Genomic DNA, 17,828 nt, shown 5'->3' with positions numbered 1-17,828 from the left:
CGAAACTTCTGTGTCATGTTTTATAGCCGTAACGTCCCGTACATTATTTTGGCGGGAAGTGGTGAAACAGCTGGAAAATAAAACCTAAGATAAATATGGGAATAAAAGGCTTGTCACAACTCCTGGCCGACCATGCCCCCGGATGTATGAAAGAAAATGAGATTAAAAACTATTTTGGTAAAGTTTGTTTTCCCAAAGTTAAAAATAACTGTTATTAAAAATAGTTTTTGTATGAAGTTGTCAGATGCCTTTTCCATTCAATGAATGTTTACCTGAATTAACAGCTTCTTATGTAGGTGGTCCAAGTTTTACCAAAGAACCTGCTTGTTGCCAGTTGTACTGGCCTTTCTCATATAGTTGTCATGGTTCAGAACTGTTCACTAGGTCAGAAAAAAATGTGTAAGCAGCCGGTTTGCTCAGAGAATAGAGCCGAGCCGGGTGATGATATTCTGGCGGTCCCTGGTTCAAGTTCTGGACACGCTGCACATTTTTCTTGCCCTGTGACATTTGGCACCCATTGAGGGAACGTAACTGTTTATAGCTCAGAGTTTAATTAAATTTATTCACATTGCTCTGTACCTCTGTGAAATTTGAGGACAAATATCAATATTGAAACAGGGGACTGAGAGGAGTATAACAAGGTTCAGAACTGAAATATTTAGGGGAGATGATGTGTAAGCGGCCGGATAGTTCAGTCTGTACAGCCACAGTATGGTATTTCGAGGGTTGTACCGCCTCCGAGGTCGAGGGGTTAGAGTCGATGACTTCTAATCCAGTTACCTCTCTGGCGTGGGTTCGATCCCCTGGAGATGCTTTGGTAGTTTAGCACAGCGGAAGGTAGTGTAGTACTGGTGTAACTCTCCAAGAACGATGGTTAGGAAACTACCCGCCTATATGACTGAAATACTGTTTGGAAAAGGTGTAAAATGAAACAAACAAATTTCGAGGGTCCAGGCTGCACATTTTTCTCACCCTGTTACATAGTGATCATTTCATTGATTATTTAAAAGTCATGAAAGATTTAACAAAATAAATTGCATTTTATTATTTTTCTATTTTGGCATTGAAAAGGGCAGTTCTTAACAATAAACACCCTGCAAATGAAGTATTAATAAGGCTGAAAATTGACGTTACAGTCTTGGATGATGACAGCTTGATATCTTTAATACTGTGGTCTTGGGAGAGATAAAAATTGCTTCACATAAAAAGTGTTAATGATAAAAGTGTCAATTGATATTAAAGTGAGATTTTGGCTGCTATTTTTGTCATTTGTAGCATAAAATATTGATAGGATATTAAGTAAATTCTTTTTATTCTTTTATTTACATATAAAAAGAAATATATGAATATCTGTAAAGAATGTTTTAAGTTAAAAAATAACAATCAATTAAAGTATTTGAATTTATTGCTCACAAAATCTATGTTTAATAGAATTGTTTGAACACAAAAAGAAAAAAAAAATAGTGGGGAAAAAAAGACTAACTTATCTACATTTGTTTTAAAGCTTACAAAAAATAGTGAAGTTAAGAATTTTTCTTTGATTTCAGGCAGAAAAGTGGCAGTAGATGCTTCTATGTGTATTTACCAGTTTCTTATTGCCGTAAGACAAGATGGCAGCCAGCTCACAAATGAAGATGGAGAAACCACAAGGTATACTATGGTGTGGAATTTTTAATTTTTTTCCACATGCCCAGGGACAAGTTGGACTAAAATTTCATCTTGTCCGCAGCTCAAGTTAACTTGCCCAAATAAACAATAAAAAAATCAGGCTTGTAATACAATGGCTTGTTTAACCTTGTGTACTAGGGTTTTGCTTGTATTTGGACACAAATGACATGTTTGGACGACATTTGATGCATCAGAGTGTCCTTTCTTGTTAATGATTTCCCTACATAAAAGCCAAGATCGTTTTCGCGGTTTGCAGGAAGTTCAAACTGCAAACATGACAATAAAGTTTGTCCAAATTATTGTCTTAGGAACCAACACTTATCTTTAAACACACAAATGTGTTTGCGGTCATATTCTTTGTCTCTGCACTTTTGTTTTATGCTTTTCATATTCTTTTCAGACCTAACAAAAAATTTATCATGAAATGCATTGTGATACATGCAGTCTGTGCGAAAGTCCGTCGGTCCTCGGTCCTGGCTGAATAAAACTCGTGCGGTCCGAGAAAAATTCCTTTCCGTCAGTCCTCATGTCCGAATAAAATTTCAAATGTGAAAAATATCAATGACCTGATTGATAAGTTCCCGGTGATGCAAAGAATTTATTAAAGAAGATATTGACCAACCTTTGTACATGTCAAATAAATACCAGTCAACTCTGTCTTCAAAAAGTTTCATCAACAACGGTAAATTTTGCCGTAAATTACAGATTTGAAAATTTTGTTTTATGATGCTTGTTAGTTTAAACATAGTTTAAAAATCTTAAAATAATCAAAAAATATTTAATCTAATATAATCAAAATCAACAACAAGTAGAATTGTGAATGTTTCTGCAGGAAACAGACAAATTTTCAATTGTCACATATTTTCGCGATGCCGCTTTTTATAATTAAAAAAATCGTAACCAAAAGGAAACTTTGTTTTGTTTAAATGTGTATAATAACACTTAAATGTAGTTTAAGAATTAAAATTACTAAAGATATTGTTCACATTAGTTGAGATGGAGGTATTTAACCAGTATGTGTTTGTCACATACAATGAATATTTTCTTATGGGAGGGGGCTGTGTGCATTAGCTGTGTGGAGTGAATCTGGAAGAAAACAGCATAATGGTCTAATGATGTAGGGTTTTTGAAATTATATTTCAAATCTTTTCAATCACTTTTACAGTACAGTGTATTCCATTTGGGACATACTACCATTTTCCTGAATAAGCTTTTTCTCTGTTCAAACTCCAACTTTTCAAAACCTAGCTTACTCCACTAATATACATCATATTTGTCAACTGCATAAGTGCAGTAGAGATAGCTAAACATATTCAAAGTGCTCTGTGCTCCTACTTTTCTGTGCTTGGGAGTCCAAGGACTCCTCCTTTCAAAATCCTAGTGAGCACCCTGCTTAATTATTATTAAGTTATTTCAATTGGTCAGGATCTTCTTATGTTTCTATATGGATGGTCTCACTAATTTAAAGAAAGACTATCATTTTTGCATTCAATCGTGTTTATATAAAATAATGCTTGAAATGTCTGGGCCGGAAAAATATCATCCGGGCCGGAAATAAACCTTTGGGTCTCGGTCCTTGTGGCCTGAAAAAAAAATTGACTTTCGCATAGACTGTACATGTATATTGTAAAACATTTTATTGGTGATTAATTATCTTAGTTCCCACACTTTTGCACATCTAGTGTACTAGACCAAATGACCAGACAGAGTGATATACAGTCAAACTTGTATTAAGCGACCGCGCAAGGGAAACACCCAAAACGGTCGCTTAATGAAACGGTCTCTTAAGTAAAAGTCAAAATTTATGAATCATAAAATGACATCTTTCTTTTGCGGTGGGAATGTTTTTCAACTTCATTTATATAAATGTTGAATAATTAGTAAGCTCCGATAATCTAAACGGATGCTTATGCAAAAAATTACTTTCTGATACTTATTGACAAAACAGTTTTGATCCATTATGTACATGTTTGACATTTTTCAAGAATTTTTTTAACTTATCCGTTGTTAATCTTTGTCTCCAACACGTAAACCCTATTAGTGAAAATGCTTTCTGTTGTGCATTTTTTTATTTGAAATAAACAAACTACATCTAATTGTTACGATTAATTTAATAGCTGATCAAGTTCAAGGTCAATTCAATGCAGTCTAAATGTCAGCAAGCGAAGCGTATACACCATCTAAGTAGGAGCGGAGCGTTGCATTGTTTATCCGATTTTATTGGATAATACACGTCACGGGTATACATTACTTCTTTTGCACCTACGCTAAAACGGTTTGGGAAATAGAGTTTTTCACACATTTATTTGTTGTGTTTTGATTGTTGACACTTCTGACATTACGATGCGGCGTTCTCTAAAAACACAATTACTTGACAGGTAAAAGTGGTCGTTTAATGAAAAGACTGATCTCAATTATGTGACTAATTGGCGGTCGCTGGTCGCGTTGAGCAAAAGTCGCTTAATACATTAAAGATATAGAGAGAAAATGATCGGGAGGGATTTAAAGTGGTCGTTTAAGACAAAAGTCGCTTAATACACGTGGTCGCATGGGCAAGTTAGACTGTATCTGATTAGTGATTAATGCATAACAGTGGGTAAACCAGGGTAAAGTGTTGTATTGTTTTAAAAAGATTTCTTTTTAATAATGTAGTAATAGTTTTAAATAGTCAATTTGCAAGGTTAGGTAACATTCTGAGTGTTAGTGTATATTCCAATTTTTTAAGATTTTTCTTTCTAGTGAGTCCACAATACATTTTGAAATTATCACTAATATATAAGTTTAGGAATAATGATTGTAAAACAAATTAACATGTTAAAAAACTAGATGTTTCAGACCTTATTTTAATTTTTTTAAGCCATTTGCATACTAATGGTACCAAAGCACCACATATTTAATCTTGCAACGGGAACTGAGGAATTCTATTGAACTAATTTTTCTTTTAATTCTATTTCAGTCATTTAATGGGAATGTTTTATCGTACAATTCGTATGGTAGAGAATGGTATCAAACCTGTGTATGTATTTGATGGTAAACCACCAGAAATGAAGTCTGGTGAGGTAAGATATCAGTTCATAAAAATATATATATGTTGTTTTTATGCCACCGCAGCATCTGCGATGCGGTGGCATATAGCGATTCACCTGTGTGTGCGTGTGTGTGTGTGTTTGTTTGTTTGTTTGTTTGTGTGTGTGTGTGTTATATAGATTATATAGTGAACTTAAAAAATCTTCTTGTAAAAAACCACTTGTCCAATTTCAACCAAACTTGGCAGGATTGATCCTTGGGTGAAGGGCTTCCAAAGTTGTTCAAAGAATTTTATTCCATGCAGAAATCTGGTTGCCATGGCAACCAAAAGGAATTATAAGAATAAATTTAGAAAATCTTCTTGTAAAGACCCAAAAGGCCTAGAGCTTAGATATTTTGCATAAGGCATTGTATGGTAGACCTCTACCAAGATTATTCAAATTATAGCCCTGGGGTCAAAATCGGCCCCGCCCCAGGGGTCATTGATTTTCACTATATGTACATATAGTAAAAACTTAAAATACCTTTTTGTAAAGACCCAAAAGGCCTAGAGCTTGGATATTTTGCATAAGGCATTGTCTGGAAGACCTCTACCAATATTGTTCAAATTATAGCCCTGGGGTTAAAATCGGCCCCGCCCCGGGGGTCATGGATTTTCACTATATGTACATATAGTAAAAACTTAAAACACCTTTTTGTAAAGACCCAAAAGGCCTAGAGCTTAGATATTTTGCATAAGGCATTGTCTGGTAGACCTCTACCAATATTGTTCAAATTATAGCCCTGGGGTCAAAATCGGCCCTGCCCCGGGGGTCATGGATTTTCACTATATGTACATATTTTCCTCATATTTACATAGTAAAAACTTATAGTAAAAACTTATAGTAAAAACTTTAAAAACATTTCTTCTAGCAATTGACATTGGCTAGAGGTTAGATACTTTGCATGAAACATTGTGAAATGAACCTCTAGCAAGAATGTTCAAATAATAGCCCTGGGGTCATTGATTTTCAATATATACAAATAGAAAAAATTCAAAAAAATCTTATTGTCTGAAGGTACAAGGCTTAAGGCTTTAATATTTGTTAAATGATATCATTTATAGGTACTCAACCAAAGTTGTTCAAATTTTGCCTCCAGTGTCAAAATTAAAAGTGAACTTTGATATCAGCTGACCTAGATTTTGACAAAGTGTATTACATGTTGTCCTTTGATGCAGTCATGAAATTTTAGGCTGTGTGAAATATGACCTTCACCACCAAATTCACTAGACTCGAGTGCATTGAAATATTCCTACTCTGATCTTTTATTGAGTTAACAGTAGATTTAACCACTAGTCTGATAATAAGAATTAGATATGCATTATGACAATCTTTAATTGTATAGAAACAAAAAAAACTGTTCCTACACTACTATTTAGTGTTGTATTAATGCGGTGGCATAGCATTTTTCTCAAATGCAATCTTGTTTTATCCCATTAATATTTCCTGTCATTTCATTGTTTTGGGTAAAAGGTATGCCAAAATGTTTGACATTTTTGGTGGAGTTCAAAGTCAGACACAGTTATTGACTTACTTAAGCTCCTTGCAATAATGCATATCGTAATACCTGTACTCACTCACAGGGGAGCAGTGCCCTAGTGGTAAAGGTGTCTGCCTGTCAACCCGATGATCATTGGTTCAAGCCCTAATCGGGTCACAGCCATGTTTCTTTAATGACACCAGTAGTACTGGTTGGTTGCAGGAAGCAGACTCGAAAGCGATTAATATAAGTTGCAAGAACTTATTTCGCAATTTAGCTTAAAGAAATATGTTTAAACCAAGCTCCTTGCATTTGATTTCAATTCATACAATATGGAAGAACCAGTGTAAACTTGATGACATATTTGATCTATTGAGTTTCTGAATTAAGCAGAGTTAAGGATAAAATTTTAAACTTACAGTAATGGTAGCCCTTGTTAAAAAGAACCCTACTTAACTACAAGACATGATCAGATTCAAAGTTAAGACATAAACACTGTACAAGGTGTGTTCAAGCCTTGATAATGAATTGCTTTTGGAATAAACAAGTATTTTTGAAATGAAATGTTGGTTTTAAAGCTGTATAATTGAAAAAAAGAAGAAAAAGAACATTTTCAGGTCTTTATAATAATTTGTGCCTTGATTGCATTGTTAACCATTTAATTTCAGACTTACAACTTTAAAAGTTTTAATATCTTAAGTAAAAGTATTAAAAAGTATGATGTATAATTTACAGCTTGAAAAGAGAAAGGAAAGACGTGATGAGGCACAGAAAGCTTTAGAGAAGGCTGAAGAAGCAGGTAGATACCTCTTTATGTTAACTTTTTAACTTGACTCTGAATTTGTGTTGTGGTTTAGTTTTCATTTCACGTACAGACTCATTTGTCAGCTTCAGATTTGTAAATCATTGATTGATTGTTTGTTGGATTTTAAGTCACACTGGCACTGTAATGGTCCAACGATGATTTTCCAACTGTATTGGTGGAGCCCATCCATGCATTATTTCAGGCATAAGTTAGATACTTAGTATGACCATCGATCTTCTGTAAGCTACATGTAGCTGGATAGCTAGCTAGCAACTTATGGTAAAGTTTAGAAATCCTTTAGCATCTTCATTCTTATAGGAAAAGATGAGGGTATTATTTGTTGTTTAAAAGATTCTCCACAATGCTTCCTTACATATTTGCATAAAGTCTCTAAGATGTCTTTAAAGTTCAGATTAGTTTAGCTGTTACTATGTTTCATCTATGAAAAGATATTGTTAATGGTAACAGGTGATGCTGAGAATATTGAGAAATTTAACAGAAGACTTGTGAAGGTAACAAAACAACATAATGAAGAGTGTAAGGAACTCCTCAAGTTGATGGGCATCCCCTATGTAGATGTAAGTTATGTTTTAGCTATTCACTTCATACTTGGTAAACATGTTTACCCCATTTCAAAATGGCAGATAAGCCTCAAATTATTCACTGCTAAGTAAAGCCCCTTCAAATTACTGAGCATGTCTTGAGAGAAATATAAAAAGCATTGTATTGTATTATCACACATCGTCTGATACCCAGGGCCGAACCATTAACAATTATCAGCTGTGGGATTTTTGTCCAGTTGATTAGAGGTGTGTCAAATGCAATTATTTCATTGGTTGCCTCTTGATTTCATGAGGTGATTAAAACCAATCAAAATGCTCGTTCTATACAACATTGCGATAATAAACTGAATTCAGCTGTGAAAAGTTCAATATTAAAAAAGTGAACAAATTCCAGCAAAAACAAAAATTACTAATAACAGACAAAATTGCGGTTACCAAATAAATTCAGCTGTGAAAAGTTCAATATGAAAAATATGAACGATATCCAGCAAAAACAAAAATTACTGTTACTGATAGTTTTTACCTCCACCATTTAAGAACATACATTTTATTAAAAGCAATTTTATTGGTCAATATTTTACGCACCTGTTGCTTTATATTGATGCAAATTGATTCATTTTACCCACGGTTAGATGTCTTGTTAATCAACTGTAGGTATCCGGAGATGATTATCACAATGAACCTAGAATTATATAATCTAATGTATGTAGATTTTGTATACATGTAATAATGTGATATGATTGTTGTTTGCAGGCTCCCTGTGAGGCTGAAGCTCAATGTGCTGCTCTGGTAAAGGCTGGCAAGGTGTGGGCAACAGGTACAGAGGATATGGACTCCCTGACTTTTGGTTCTGATGTTGTCCTAAGACATCTCACATTCAGTGAAGCAAGGTAAAGAAATTAATATAACCATCACTTGTATACACAGTAGTCATCTTTTTAGCTCACCTGAGCACAACTTTTTAGAGCTTTGATATTTAGGTATAATATCATCTATAAATTCTTTTACCAAAGTCGTTCAAAGTTTGCTGCTAGTGTCAAAATTGGCCCTTACACAAATGACTGTCTTCAGGTGAGCGCCAATGGCCCCTTGTATGTAATATACAAGCAAAAAATCCAACACTGGTTTATGTCACTGACAGCATTTTCTATATAGGCCCATTAACCTGAGCGAAACGAGTGACTTTCTTTTGTATTGAGAACGTTACAAAACACATCAGGTAGAAAAAAGTGTCTTCTAATTTACTTTGAAGTATGTAATATCTTTATAAAATTGAAGACTACACCATGCATTTTCTAATAGAGAGTTGTCACATAGTGATAAATGTTTCTGCCTCTCAGTAAAGGGAGCAAGGGTTTGATCCTCATATGACACTTGTACTGGTTAGTTGAGAAAAACAGCGTGTATGTTTTTGTTAAGTTCCTGAAACTATCCCATAATAAATTTTAAAACAGCCTGTATGTTTTTCTTAAGTTCCTAAGACTATTCCATAATACATTTTTTGATGTAAACATTTATCTGAATTTTTGCATTGGAAGACCAGACTAGAAAGGTTGTTGAAGATGTAGCAATTCTTTAAGATTCTGTCTTCCTAGAGAAATAAACAAACAGGGATATCTGGGAATTTTGTCTGTCAATGATATTGTTCTTCGTTCCTCCCTGTACATTTTTAGCTCAGTTATCAGCTACATTTCATGTTGTAACTTTTCATCTTGTTTAACATTTACACAAATGTAGCATGTCTTTACACACTATTGGTGTATAACCTAAATGATGTCACTGCAAAATATATACACGGCCATGCAATACGATTTTTACAGAGTCACAAAATCGACATGTTAATGTGATAAGTAAAAATATTATATAAAAAAAATCTAACACTGGTTGTTGTCACTGACAGCATTTTCTAGATAGAACAATTTAACCTGAAAGAAACGAGTGACTTTCTTTTGTATTGAGAACGTTACAAAAAACATCAGGTAGAAGAAAGTGTCTTCTAATTTACTTTGAAGTATGTAATATCTTTATAAAATTGGAAGACTACACTTTGAATTTTCTTATAGAGAATTGACACCTAGTGATAAATGATTCTCCCTCTCAGTAAAGGGAGCAAGGGTTTGAGCTTCATAATTATGACACTTGTACTGGTTTAATAGTATAGGAACTGGATTGGAAAATGATTTAAACTAATGAAATTCTCAAAGGCTAGTCTTTAATGAAAATTTTTTTTTTACGATAAAGTTTTTTCAGATAAGGTGATAATACCATAGATTGGAAAAAAAATTCAAAAGCAGAAATTATTTTTGAGAAAAACAGCCTGTATGATTTTCTTAAGTTCCTAAGACCTTGATAAATTCTTTAAACATTTGTCAGAATGTTTGCATTGGAAGACCAGACTAGAAAGGTTGTTGAAGATGTAGCAATTCTTTAAGATTCTGTCTTCCTAGAGAAATAAACAAACAGGGATATCTGGGAACTTTGTCTGTCAATGATATTGTTCTTCGTTCCTCCCTGTACATTTTTAGCAAAAGCTCAGTTATCGCCTAAAATTCATGTTGTAACTTTCAACTTGTTTTATGTTTTTCAAAAAATATAGTATAGTACATGTTGAAAGGCAGACTGAGCATCTTTTTCTTTGTGCTAGGTTTTGCTTGGATGAGTTCGAACATGGGTCATCTCTGGTGAAAAACTATATACAGAAGTCAAAAATAGAAAAGTCTTGTTCACATTTTAGTGGTAGTACACTTAACTTTAAAGTCAAAATATAAATGTTACTAGCTGGCTCTGTATTGCTGTCAACACAAAAGTAATTTTGAGTCGTAATCTGGTCAAATTCTTTTGTTTATGGCATGTGAAGATGTTAAAGGAATCATTTTCTACTGGTTATTGCTTTTACAAGGATGAAATAAAGGAGGTAGATCTTGAACACCTAAGAGTAGTCCAATGTGTGTCACATTTGCTACTCATTTGTACAACATATTTAATTAATGATGTTTTCTTGCATATCAGACAGGATTATCTACTGTTTACACCTGTGCTAGAAAAACCTGTCTTACACCCCCCATGTGTTTTGAATGACGTCTGAGCCTTGTACCACTGGAAACAGTTACCCTTCAGCTAAATATTCCGGTCTGTACTGGCATCCAGTGTAAGATTCTTATAATCTATTCTTTTTTTGTTTCCAGGAAGATGCCAATAAAGGAGTATCACTATGATAGAATCTTACAGGGTTTGGAATTGTCTAACGACGAGGTAAAACTTGGATATTGATCATCAGTTGTCATCTATACAGTTTTAATATCAGATATAATGTGGACTATTCCATATTGATTTTTTAACATTTTTTTTCAAATGCTAGGATGGTCATTTTTGATTAATTAGTAATAACTGGTTTGTTATCAAGAAAAACTGGTAAGGTGGACTGCCTGCCAAGGTATGACAATAAATGTGCTTATGATTGAAGTAAAAGCCAGATATATATAAACAATGAAACACTTTGAATTAGAAAGTCATCTATAAAATATCCTGTATTTGAAACATATTCCTCATTTTAAGATATACCAATATAAAGAAGTTATCAAGCTACCTTACAGATGGTTGTTGGTTTTACTGTTGTTTCCTGCTTATGACTGAAATAGCGCACAAAGAGCCTTTGGTTTTCCTCTACCAGTAAAGCTGGAAGGTTTACACATGACAGTCATGTCCTGTGTTTGTGTGACTTCAGACCAAACAAAACAAATTGATGAGAAATACATGTAACATGTTTGTATTACAGTTTATAGATCTGTGTATATTGCTGGGCTGTGATTACTGTGAGTCTATACGTGGAATTGGACCAAAGCGAGCTATAGATCTGATTAAACAATATAAATCTATTGATGAAATAATGAAAAATATAGATCTGAAGGTAAGAGACTGTTGTATATGGTGTTATAGATCAATTTAAATAATATAAATCCAACGATGAAATAATGTAAGATCTAGGTTTAAAGGTAAAAAAAAACAACTTATATTTAATTTTATACAGTGTAACTTCCGAAAACCGAACACCCATGGGACTTGTCAAAAAGTTCGGATTTCAGAGGTTTCCGGAATTCAGAGGTTTATGATAATGTGGACAAGACTAAACCACTTAATATCACTAAATGTCAAGGAAGATGTGGCCATTACTGTAATATCATATATAATAGTATTTTAATCAAGATAAAGATGTGAATGAAAAGAATACATTTTTATCTTACACCTGAAAATGCTTTGGAATTTCTATCAGTTTGTAGAAATGTTGATAATTGCATAAACTTACATATCGTCCGATGCTAGTTAATTAATTATTACATCAAATGCAATAAAATCCCTATAGACGTTTGATGCATACATTGTCCCAACTAATTGTGATTTAATCCGCTAATAAACACTTCAAATTAACTGACCGCGGTAAATTACTTTGATTAACCGCATCACTTCAAACATACCATTTCACAGTTTGTGATTTTAACGCGTGTCAAATTACACGATCACCGCTAATTAGTAAACAATCGATAGGGAGATTAAATCTTCCTGCAGGGTAAACATTCTCGATTTACAATGTATTTCACACCTTTGGATATTTCCGGTTTTCGGAGGTAAAATTGCATTGATTTGACTCTAATTTTACGAAAATATCGTCCGGAATTCAGAATTTAGAAGTTCCGGAATTCAGAAGTATTATATTAATAGAAAATAGAAGGGAAAAAATCGGGACCGAAAAAATTGTTCGGTTTTTAGAAGTTTCCGGATTTCAGAAGTTCCGGAATTCGGAAGTTACACTGTATTGAGAAATATCAGATGCACAGTAGTAAGGTTACTATAATTGCAGAATACAAATAATTTTAGAAATATTGTTAAGAAATACTTATCAGCTTGTCCATTTCAAAGAAAAAGTTGAACTATTATGATTGCTGCAGCGTAGTTGCTGTACAAAAACTTTGATGTAGCCCATTATTGTAACATTTCAAAGGTATTAGCATGAAACTTGAAATGCTTGTGAAAACAAAGGGGGCGTTGTTAGACAAGGGACATAATTCTGAAATCAATAGTTTTGAAGTTATGCCCCTTTTAACTTAATTGCCCAAGATTTGAATAATTAACATAATGTTGCATAAGATAGTCTTTTGATAAAAGTTTGAATGTTCTTTCTAACATAAATATGTTTTGTTTTTAACCTTTATCAGAAATACACAATACCTGAGAATTGGATGTACAAAGAAGCTCGTGAACTATTCAAAAATCCAGAAGTTGCTACAGCCGAGGAAGTAGAGGTAAGTACTGACCATTTGATTGGGGGGGGGGGGGATGCAGTTTAACCCTTAACCTGCCTGGAACCGAAAATTATCAGCCCCTTTACAACCAGTATTGAGTCAGGCCAGCCTGCACATCTGTACAGTCTGACCATACTCTATACATTTAGTCTAAGAGTATAGAGCCTGGTCAGACTATAATAGTAGCTCTATATTTGTATTTGGTCTATCAAAACCTTTACATTAAAAATGGATTATTCCAAATTGAAAGCAGAACTAGTCAATTACACTAATGCAGTAGATTATGGGTGAAGCTGTTGAGCAGTTGGAGTTGATCATGACAGACCTGTACATTAAAAGCAGGCTATATACTGATGTTTGGACAACTTCAATACTTTGATTGTTTGATTGCTACTAAAATCACTGAATAACTTCCGGATGGACAGGTCTGAATTCAAGGCAGGATTAGTCTATTACATAATTATGACAGGGTAAGGCATCTGTTGTTAAGCAAGCCAATACTGAGTTCTACCATTATCCAAAGCAAAAGGAAGCATACATATTCAGTTTATAATATACGCAGAAGGGCACCTGAGGTCTTCCTCCACCAGTGAAGCTGGAACATCGCCATATGACCTATTATGTGTCGGTGTGACGTAAAACCAAATTAAACAAACAAACAAATAAACATATTCAATTTGGAGTTCATTAAAGAATAATATAATAAAAATAAATTCTTCTATAATTGTGCACAATTTTGTGATTTTTTTTTTATTGATTTTTTTCCCTCCACAATTGTGACAAAAACTGCCCTGCTAAGCAATCCTGGGATACACTCTAAATGGACATTGAAATTTATATTTTTATGATATATAATTAATACAAGATGAATGTCATTTCTTTATTTGGATTAGAAGTTATATGACTTTAATAGGTTTTATATTTGTTGTAATAATGATTTATAAAATATGTTTTTAGCTGAAGTGGTCAGAGCCAAAAGAAGAAGAACTTATAGATTACATGGTCAATAAGAAAGGATTCAAGTATGTTTCACTTTGTTATTTCTGTTTTGAAGAAAAAAAATTGAGATATTATGATTGCTATGTTCTAGTTGTTGTCCTTGTTGTTTTTGTCTTGCAAGAACATTTATGTAGCTCATTACTCGAACGTTTACAAAGGTATCAACACAAAATTTGGAACGCTTATCATGACTAGGCACAGTTTTAATACTATGGACATATTCCTGAAAGCCATATATTTTAAGATTTATATCCATTTCTATATCAACTATTGGAGAGCTTTTGTACCCATCACAGTATCAGCATTGCAAATTGGTGTCTACAAAACTACTGAAGGGTTGGGTTGAAACTTTAAACACAGCATACTAGGTCACTGTCCAAGGCCCATAAGTCTGAAATTTTGAAATTAAGAAAATGCTACATTATCCAGGCTTGTTTTACTATCAAGCACTGAGAATAGTCAAGCATGTTGTCTTACCAACAGCTTTTATTAACTTGGAATATTTATAAAAATTGGTTATTGATAGTCTTTGCCCTTAGTAGACAAGCGTTATCACTGCATGTAGTTCTCTTACGTAAAAACAATCTTCTGTTTGATAATCTATTCTTTCATTAAGTTTAAGCTAATAAGTGTTCATTTCATGAGATTTCCTGCAAAAATTTAAGTATAAAATTGAAAATTTGCTGGTATTGAAAATGTCATTTGTAGAAGATAATAATTGAAATACTTTATTATGTTCATTGACTCAATGTCAATTTTGATCAAGTCGAAACTTGCATTAATTTATTCAGTTTTAATTTATCAATTAATTCCTGATAGTATCTATGGTACTAGGTACTAGCAAGTATTTAGGAATTAAGACCTACAGTTAAACTTCGTTCGCTCGAACTCGGATCGCACGAATACCTCCCTTCGCTCGAACTCATCGCCCAGTCCCCGCAAAATTCCTATATAATATATATTGTTCTACCTCGGATCGCTCGAACACCGAACTCTCGAACCTGATCTCTGGTCTCTTCAGCAGAAATATAGTGAAAATCACACCTTTTCGGTCAAACACAAAAAGACAAGTCAGTATGTCCTAAATAAATGACAGTCGGTGACGCATGTTTTTAACACCTCGTGATCGTGACAAAGGTAGATACAAAAAGAGTTGTTGTAACCGATTTATTTGTATGATAATATTGTTGATTTGCCGTTTATGGTAACGATAAAAAGAAAATAACTTGTGAAATAAGTGAAATATGCATGCCAATAAAGAATGACGTTACCCGGACGGCTTTAATTACAACCGTGGTTCATGTAAAGTGAATCGTAACAGTGTTATCTATTTATAGAATGATACTTGTATGTGTGTTTATTTTAGTAAATGACTACAAATAGATGATGCTGTAAATGTTTTTAATAAATATTTCATTAATTTTTTTTTTTAATTAAATTCATCCCATTATAAACATATAAATATATTTTATACATTGTTCAACAAGTTTGGTGTGATTGCCCAATCGAACTCTACCAATTACAATATGCCTGAATATAGATAAACACAGTGTACCGTTAATACTTAATTTAAACACTGGGATAATAATTCTGAGTATGAAATATTGGACGAACAGATAAACTAACAAATGATTATATTGACGCATTTATCATTCAAAGGATGTAAGCTAGGAAAACCTTTAGGCATATGATCAACGTAATAATAGTTCAACCTCGATTGGCTCGAACTACCGATCTCTCGAACAAATTTGCACAGGCTCTCCGAGTTCGAGCGAACGAAGTTCGACTGTATTTACATGTAAGGAATAAACCTGAAAAAAAAAAACCTGCAGAGATTTACCCAAATCTGGTATCATTTACATTACAGTGAGGACAGAATACGTAATGGGTTAAAGAAACTGTCTAAAGCCCGTACTGGCAGTACACAAGGAAGACTTGACGGGTTCTTTAAAGTACTTTCAACGACATCAACAACTCCTAAACGAAAGGTAAAAAAAACCTTGTTGGAATTATGTAAGAATCTATTCTACTGTTAATACGGTGAATGTATGTCCTGGCTAAAGGCAGGTCAGACTAGTCATCTAAGGATTGTGTGGGTTCAAACCCCATCAGGGGCAAGACGTTGCTAACTTGGGCAAGAAACTTTACAGTTATTGGTTAGTTCCAGGAACGGATTCCAGAGTGTTTCAATAAACTTAGTTTCCAACGCAATCAAATGAAAATAAATTTGCATAAACTAAAAGAATATAACTCTGTAAGCAGGCTGTCTGTTACACTGGCTTTGACATAATGTTAATCAGAATTAATTATATTTATAGGCAGAGGATTCCAAAGGTTCAGCCAAGAAGAAGGCTAAGGGAGGCTTCAAAAGGCCAAAATGATTGCAGGACCTGATAAATTCCGGGAAAATGAAAATTGGAGAGATGAAATAGTTTCAGCATCATTCAACAATACTCTCATTTTTGTGTTGATTTAGTTGCTCATTTAAGTAGCTTAATGTCTAAGAAATAACTTTTCCTCTTTCAACCATAGATGATATTCTGAAGTAAAATGTTATAAATTTTTAATAAATGCGTTTGTTGAATATACATGTATGTTGAGAGTTTGATAGTTATTTATTTAACTAATGTATTTTGCAATGTCGATTAAATGAAGCACCAAAATTTATTAATGGCTTAAAGTTATATACCTCCTTCAACAATCATGAATATAGTAATAAGTACATATCCTATGATACAAGTAATATAGCCTGGATGATTCAATAGAAGATTTTTTTTGTTCTAGCAAGTAATGACCACCTAGCTAGATAGTTAAACACTAGTTCATTAATTGTTGTTGTAGTATCAAGAGTTTAATGCATGCATGAAATAAAAGGCCAATATTAAAGTATATTTATGTGAATCTCGATGCATTTAAATCATATATGTCTATGAAGCAAGATAGAAGAATTAAATGAATTATTGGTGGTGTATTATTTGTCAATTCTTGTTCATTTAGAAATAAATTTTTACAAGCAACGTTTTTGAGATTATATTAGCCCCTTATATTTAAGTATCGTCCATATTCTATAGTATATATATTAAGAAAAAAATACTGTATTTTTTGTGAAGTAGGCTCATATGGGACAGGACTTTAAATATCAACTTAGTCTATAGGCATACTTGAAGGTCGTAACAGGCTATATGACCCTATATAAACGGTTGTTTGTAAATATAACCCGAGCCGCAATATTGAATTAACGACTTTATAGTACAGCAATCTTCCTTTTTCAAAGGAAAACATGAAAATCCTTGATAATTTCACAGCAAATTAAAATGTATGGATCAGAATTAATGCATTTATTCTATCTTGCTTGATGACATTGGAACTTGCATTATGCTTAATTCCATCTTGCTTGATGACATTGGAACTTGCATTATGCTTGATTCCATCTTGCTTGATGACTTTGGAACTTGCATTATGCTTAATTCCATCTTGCTACATGACATCAGAACTTGCATTATGATTGATTCCATCTTGCTTTATGTTATTTAAACGTTGCATTATTCTGGATTCCATTTTTCATTATTTCATTCAAACATTTCGTAGTGACCAATTCTTTCATTGAGTGATATCTATTAAACTGGAACAAGCCATTTGGAATACTAAAATGTTAACGTCTTATAAATACCTTTATGTATAAGCTACCTTTCTTCATGCTCTATACAAACCATTTACGGTTTAGTTTTTTTTTTTGTATTACTTTTATGTAGAAGTCATTTAAAATTGACTATTTTTTGTTCCCTGATGGATTTTGTTAAAATGTGACTTATTTGATTTATAGCACGCATGGCGTGATTATGTCTCCCCCACCTCGGGGGGAGACATATTGTTTTTGCCCTGTCCGTCCGTCAGTCCGTCCGTCCGTCCATTCTTCGTTTCCGGACGATAACTAGAGTTCCTTTTGAC

At 33.4% G+C, this 17,828-nt stretch overlaps 1 protein-coding gene across 1 annotated transcript; it reads left to right on the top strand.

The window, feature by feature from the left end:
- Positions 1 to 18: 18 nt before the first annotated feature.
- Positions 19 to 16,897, top strand: LOC132751465 (flap endonuclease 1-like). The gene is made up of 12 exons (XM_060741619.1): positions 19 to 177; positions 1,548 to 1,650; positions 4,625 to 4,727; positions 6,952 to 7,015; positions 7,490 to 7,599; positions 8,338 to 8,474; positions 10,770 to 10,836; positions 11,360 to 11,491; positions 12,795 to 12,881; positions 13,839 to 13,903; positions 15,748 to 15,868; positions 16,199 to 16,897. Exons 1-12 carry the CDS (start codon positions 96 to 98, stop codon positions 16,259 to 16,261), a joined length of 1,134 nt encoding a protein of 377 aa, XP_060597602.1. The 5' UTR covers positions 19 to 95; the 3' UTR covers positions 16,262 to 16,897.
- The last annotated feature ends 931 nt before the right edge of the window (positions 16,898 to 17,828 follow it).

This window comes from Ruditapes philippinarum, unplaced genomic scaffold (assembly GCF_026571515.1).
Source record: "Ruditapes philippinarum isolate M1 unplaced genomic scaffold, ASM2657151v2 ctg1500_1_1_1_1, whole genome shotgun sequence".
Lineage (NCBI taxonomy): Eukaryota > Metazoa > Mollusca > Bivalvia > Venerida > Veneridae > Ruditapes > Ruditapes philippinarum.
This window is presented reverse-complemented; position numbering and strand designations above follow the sequence as displayed.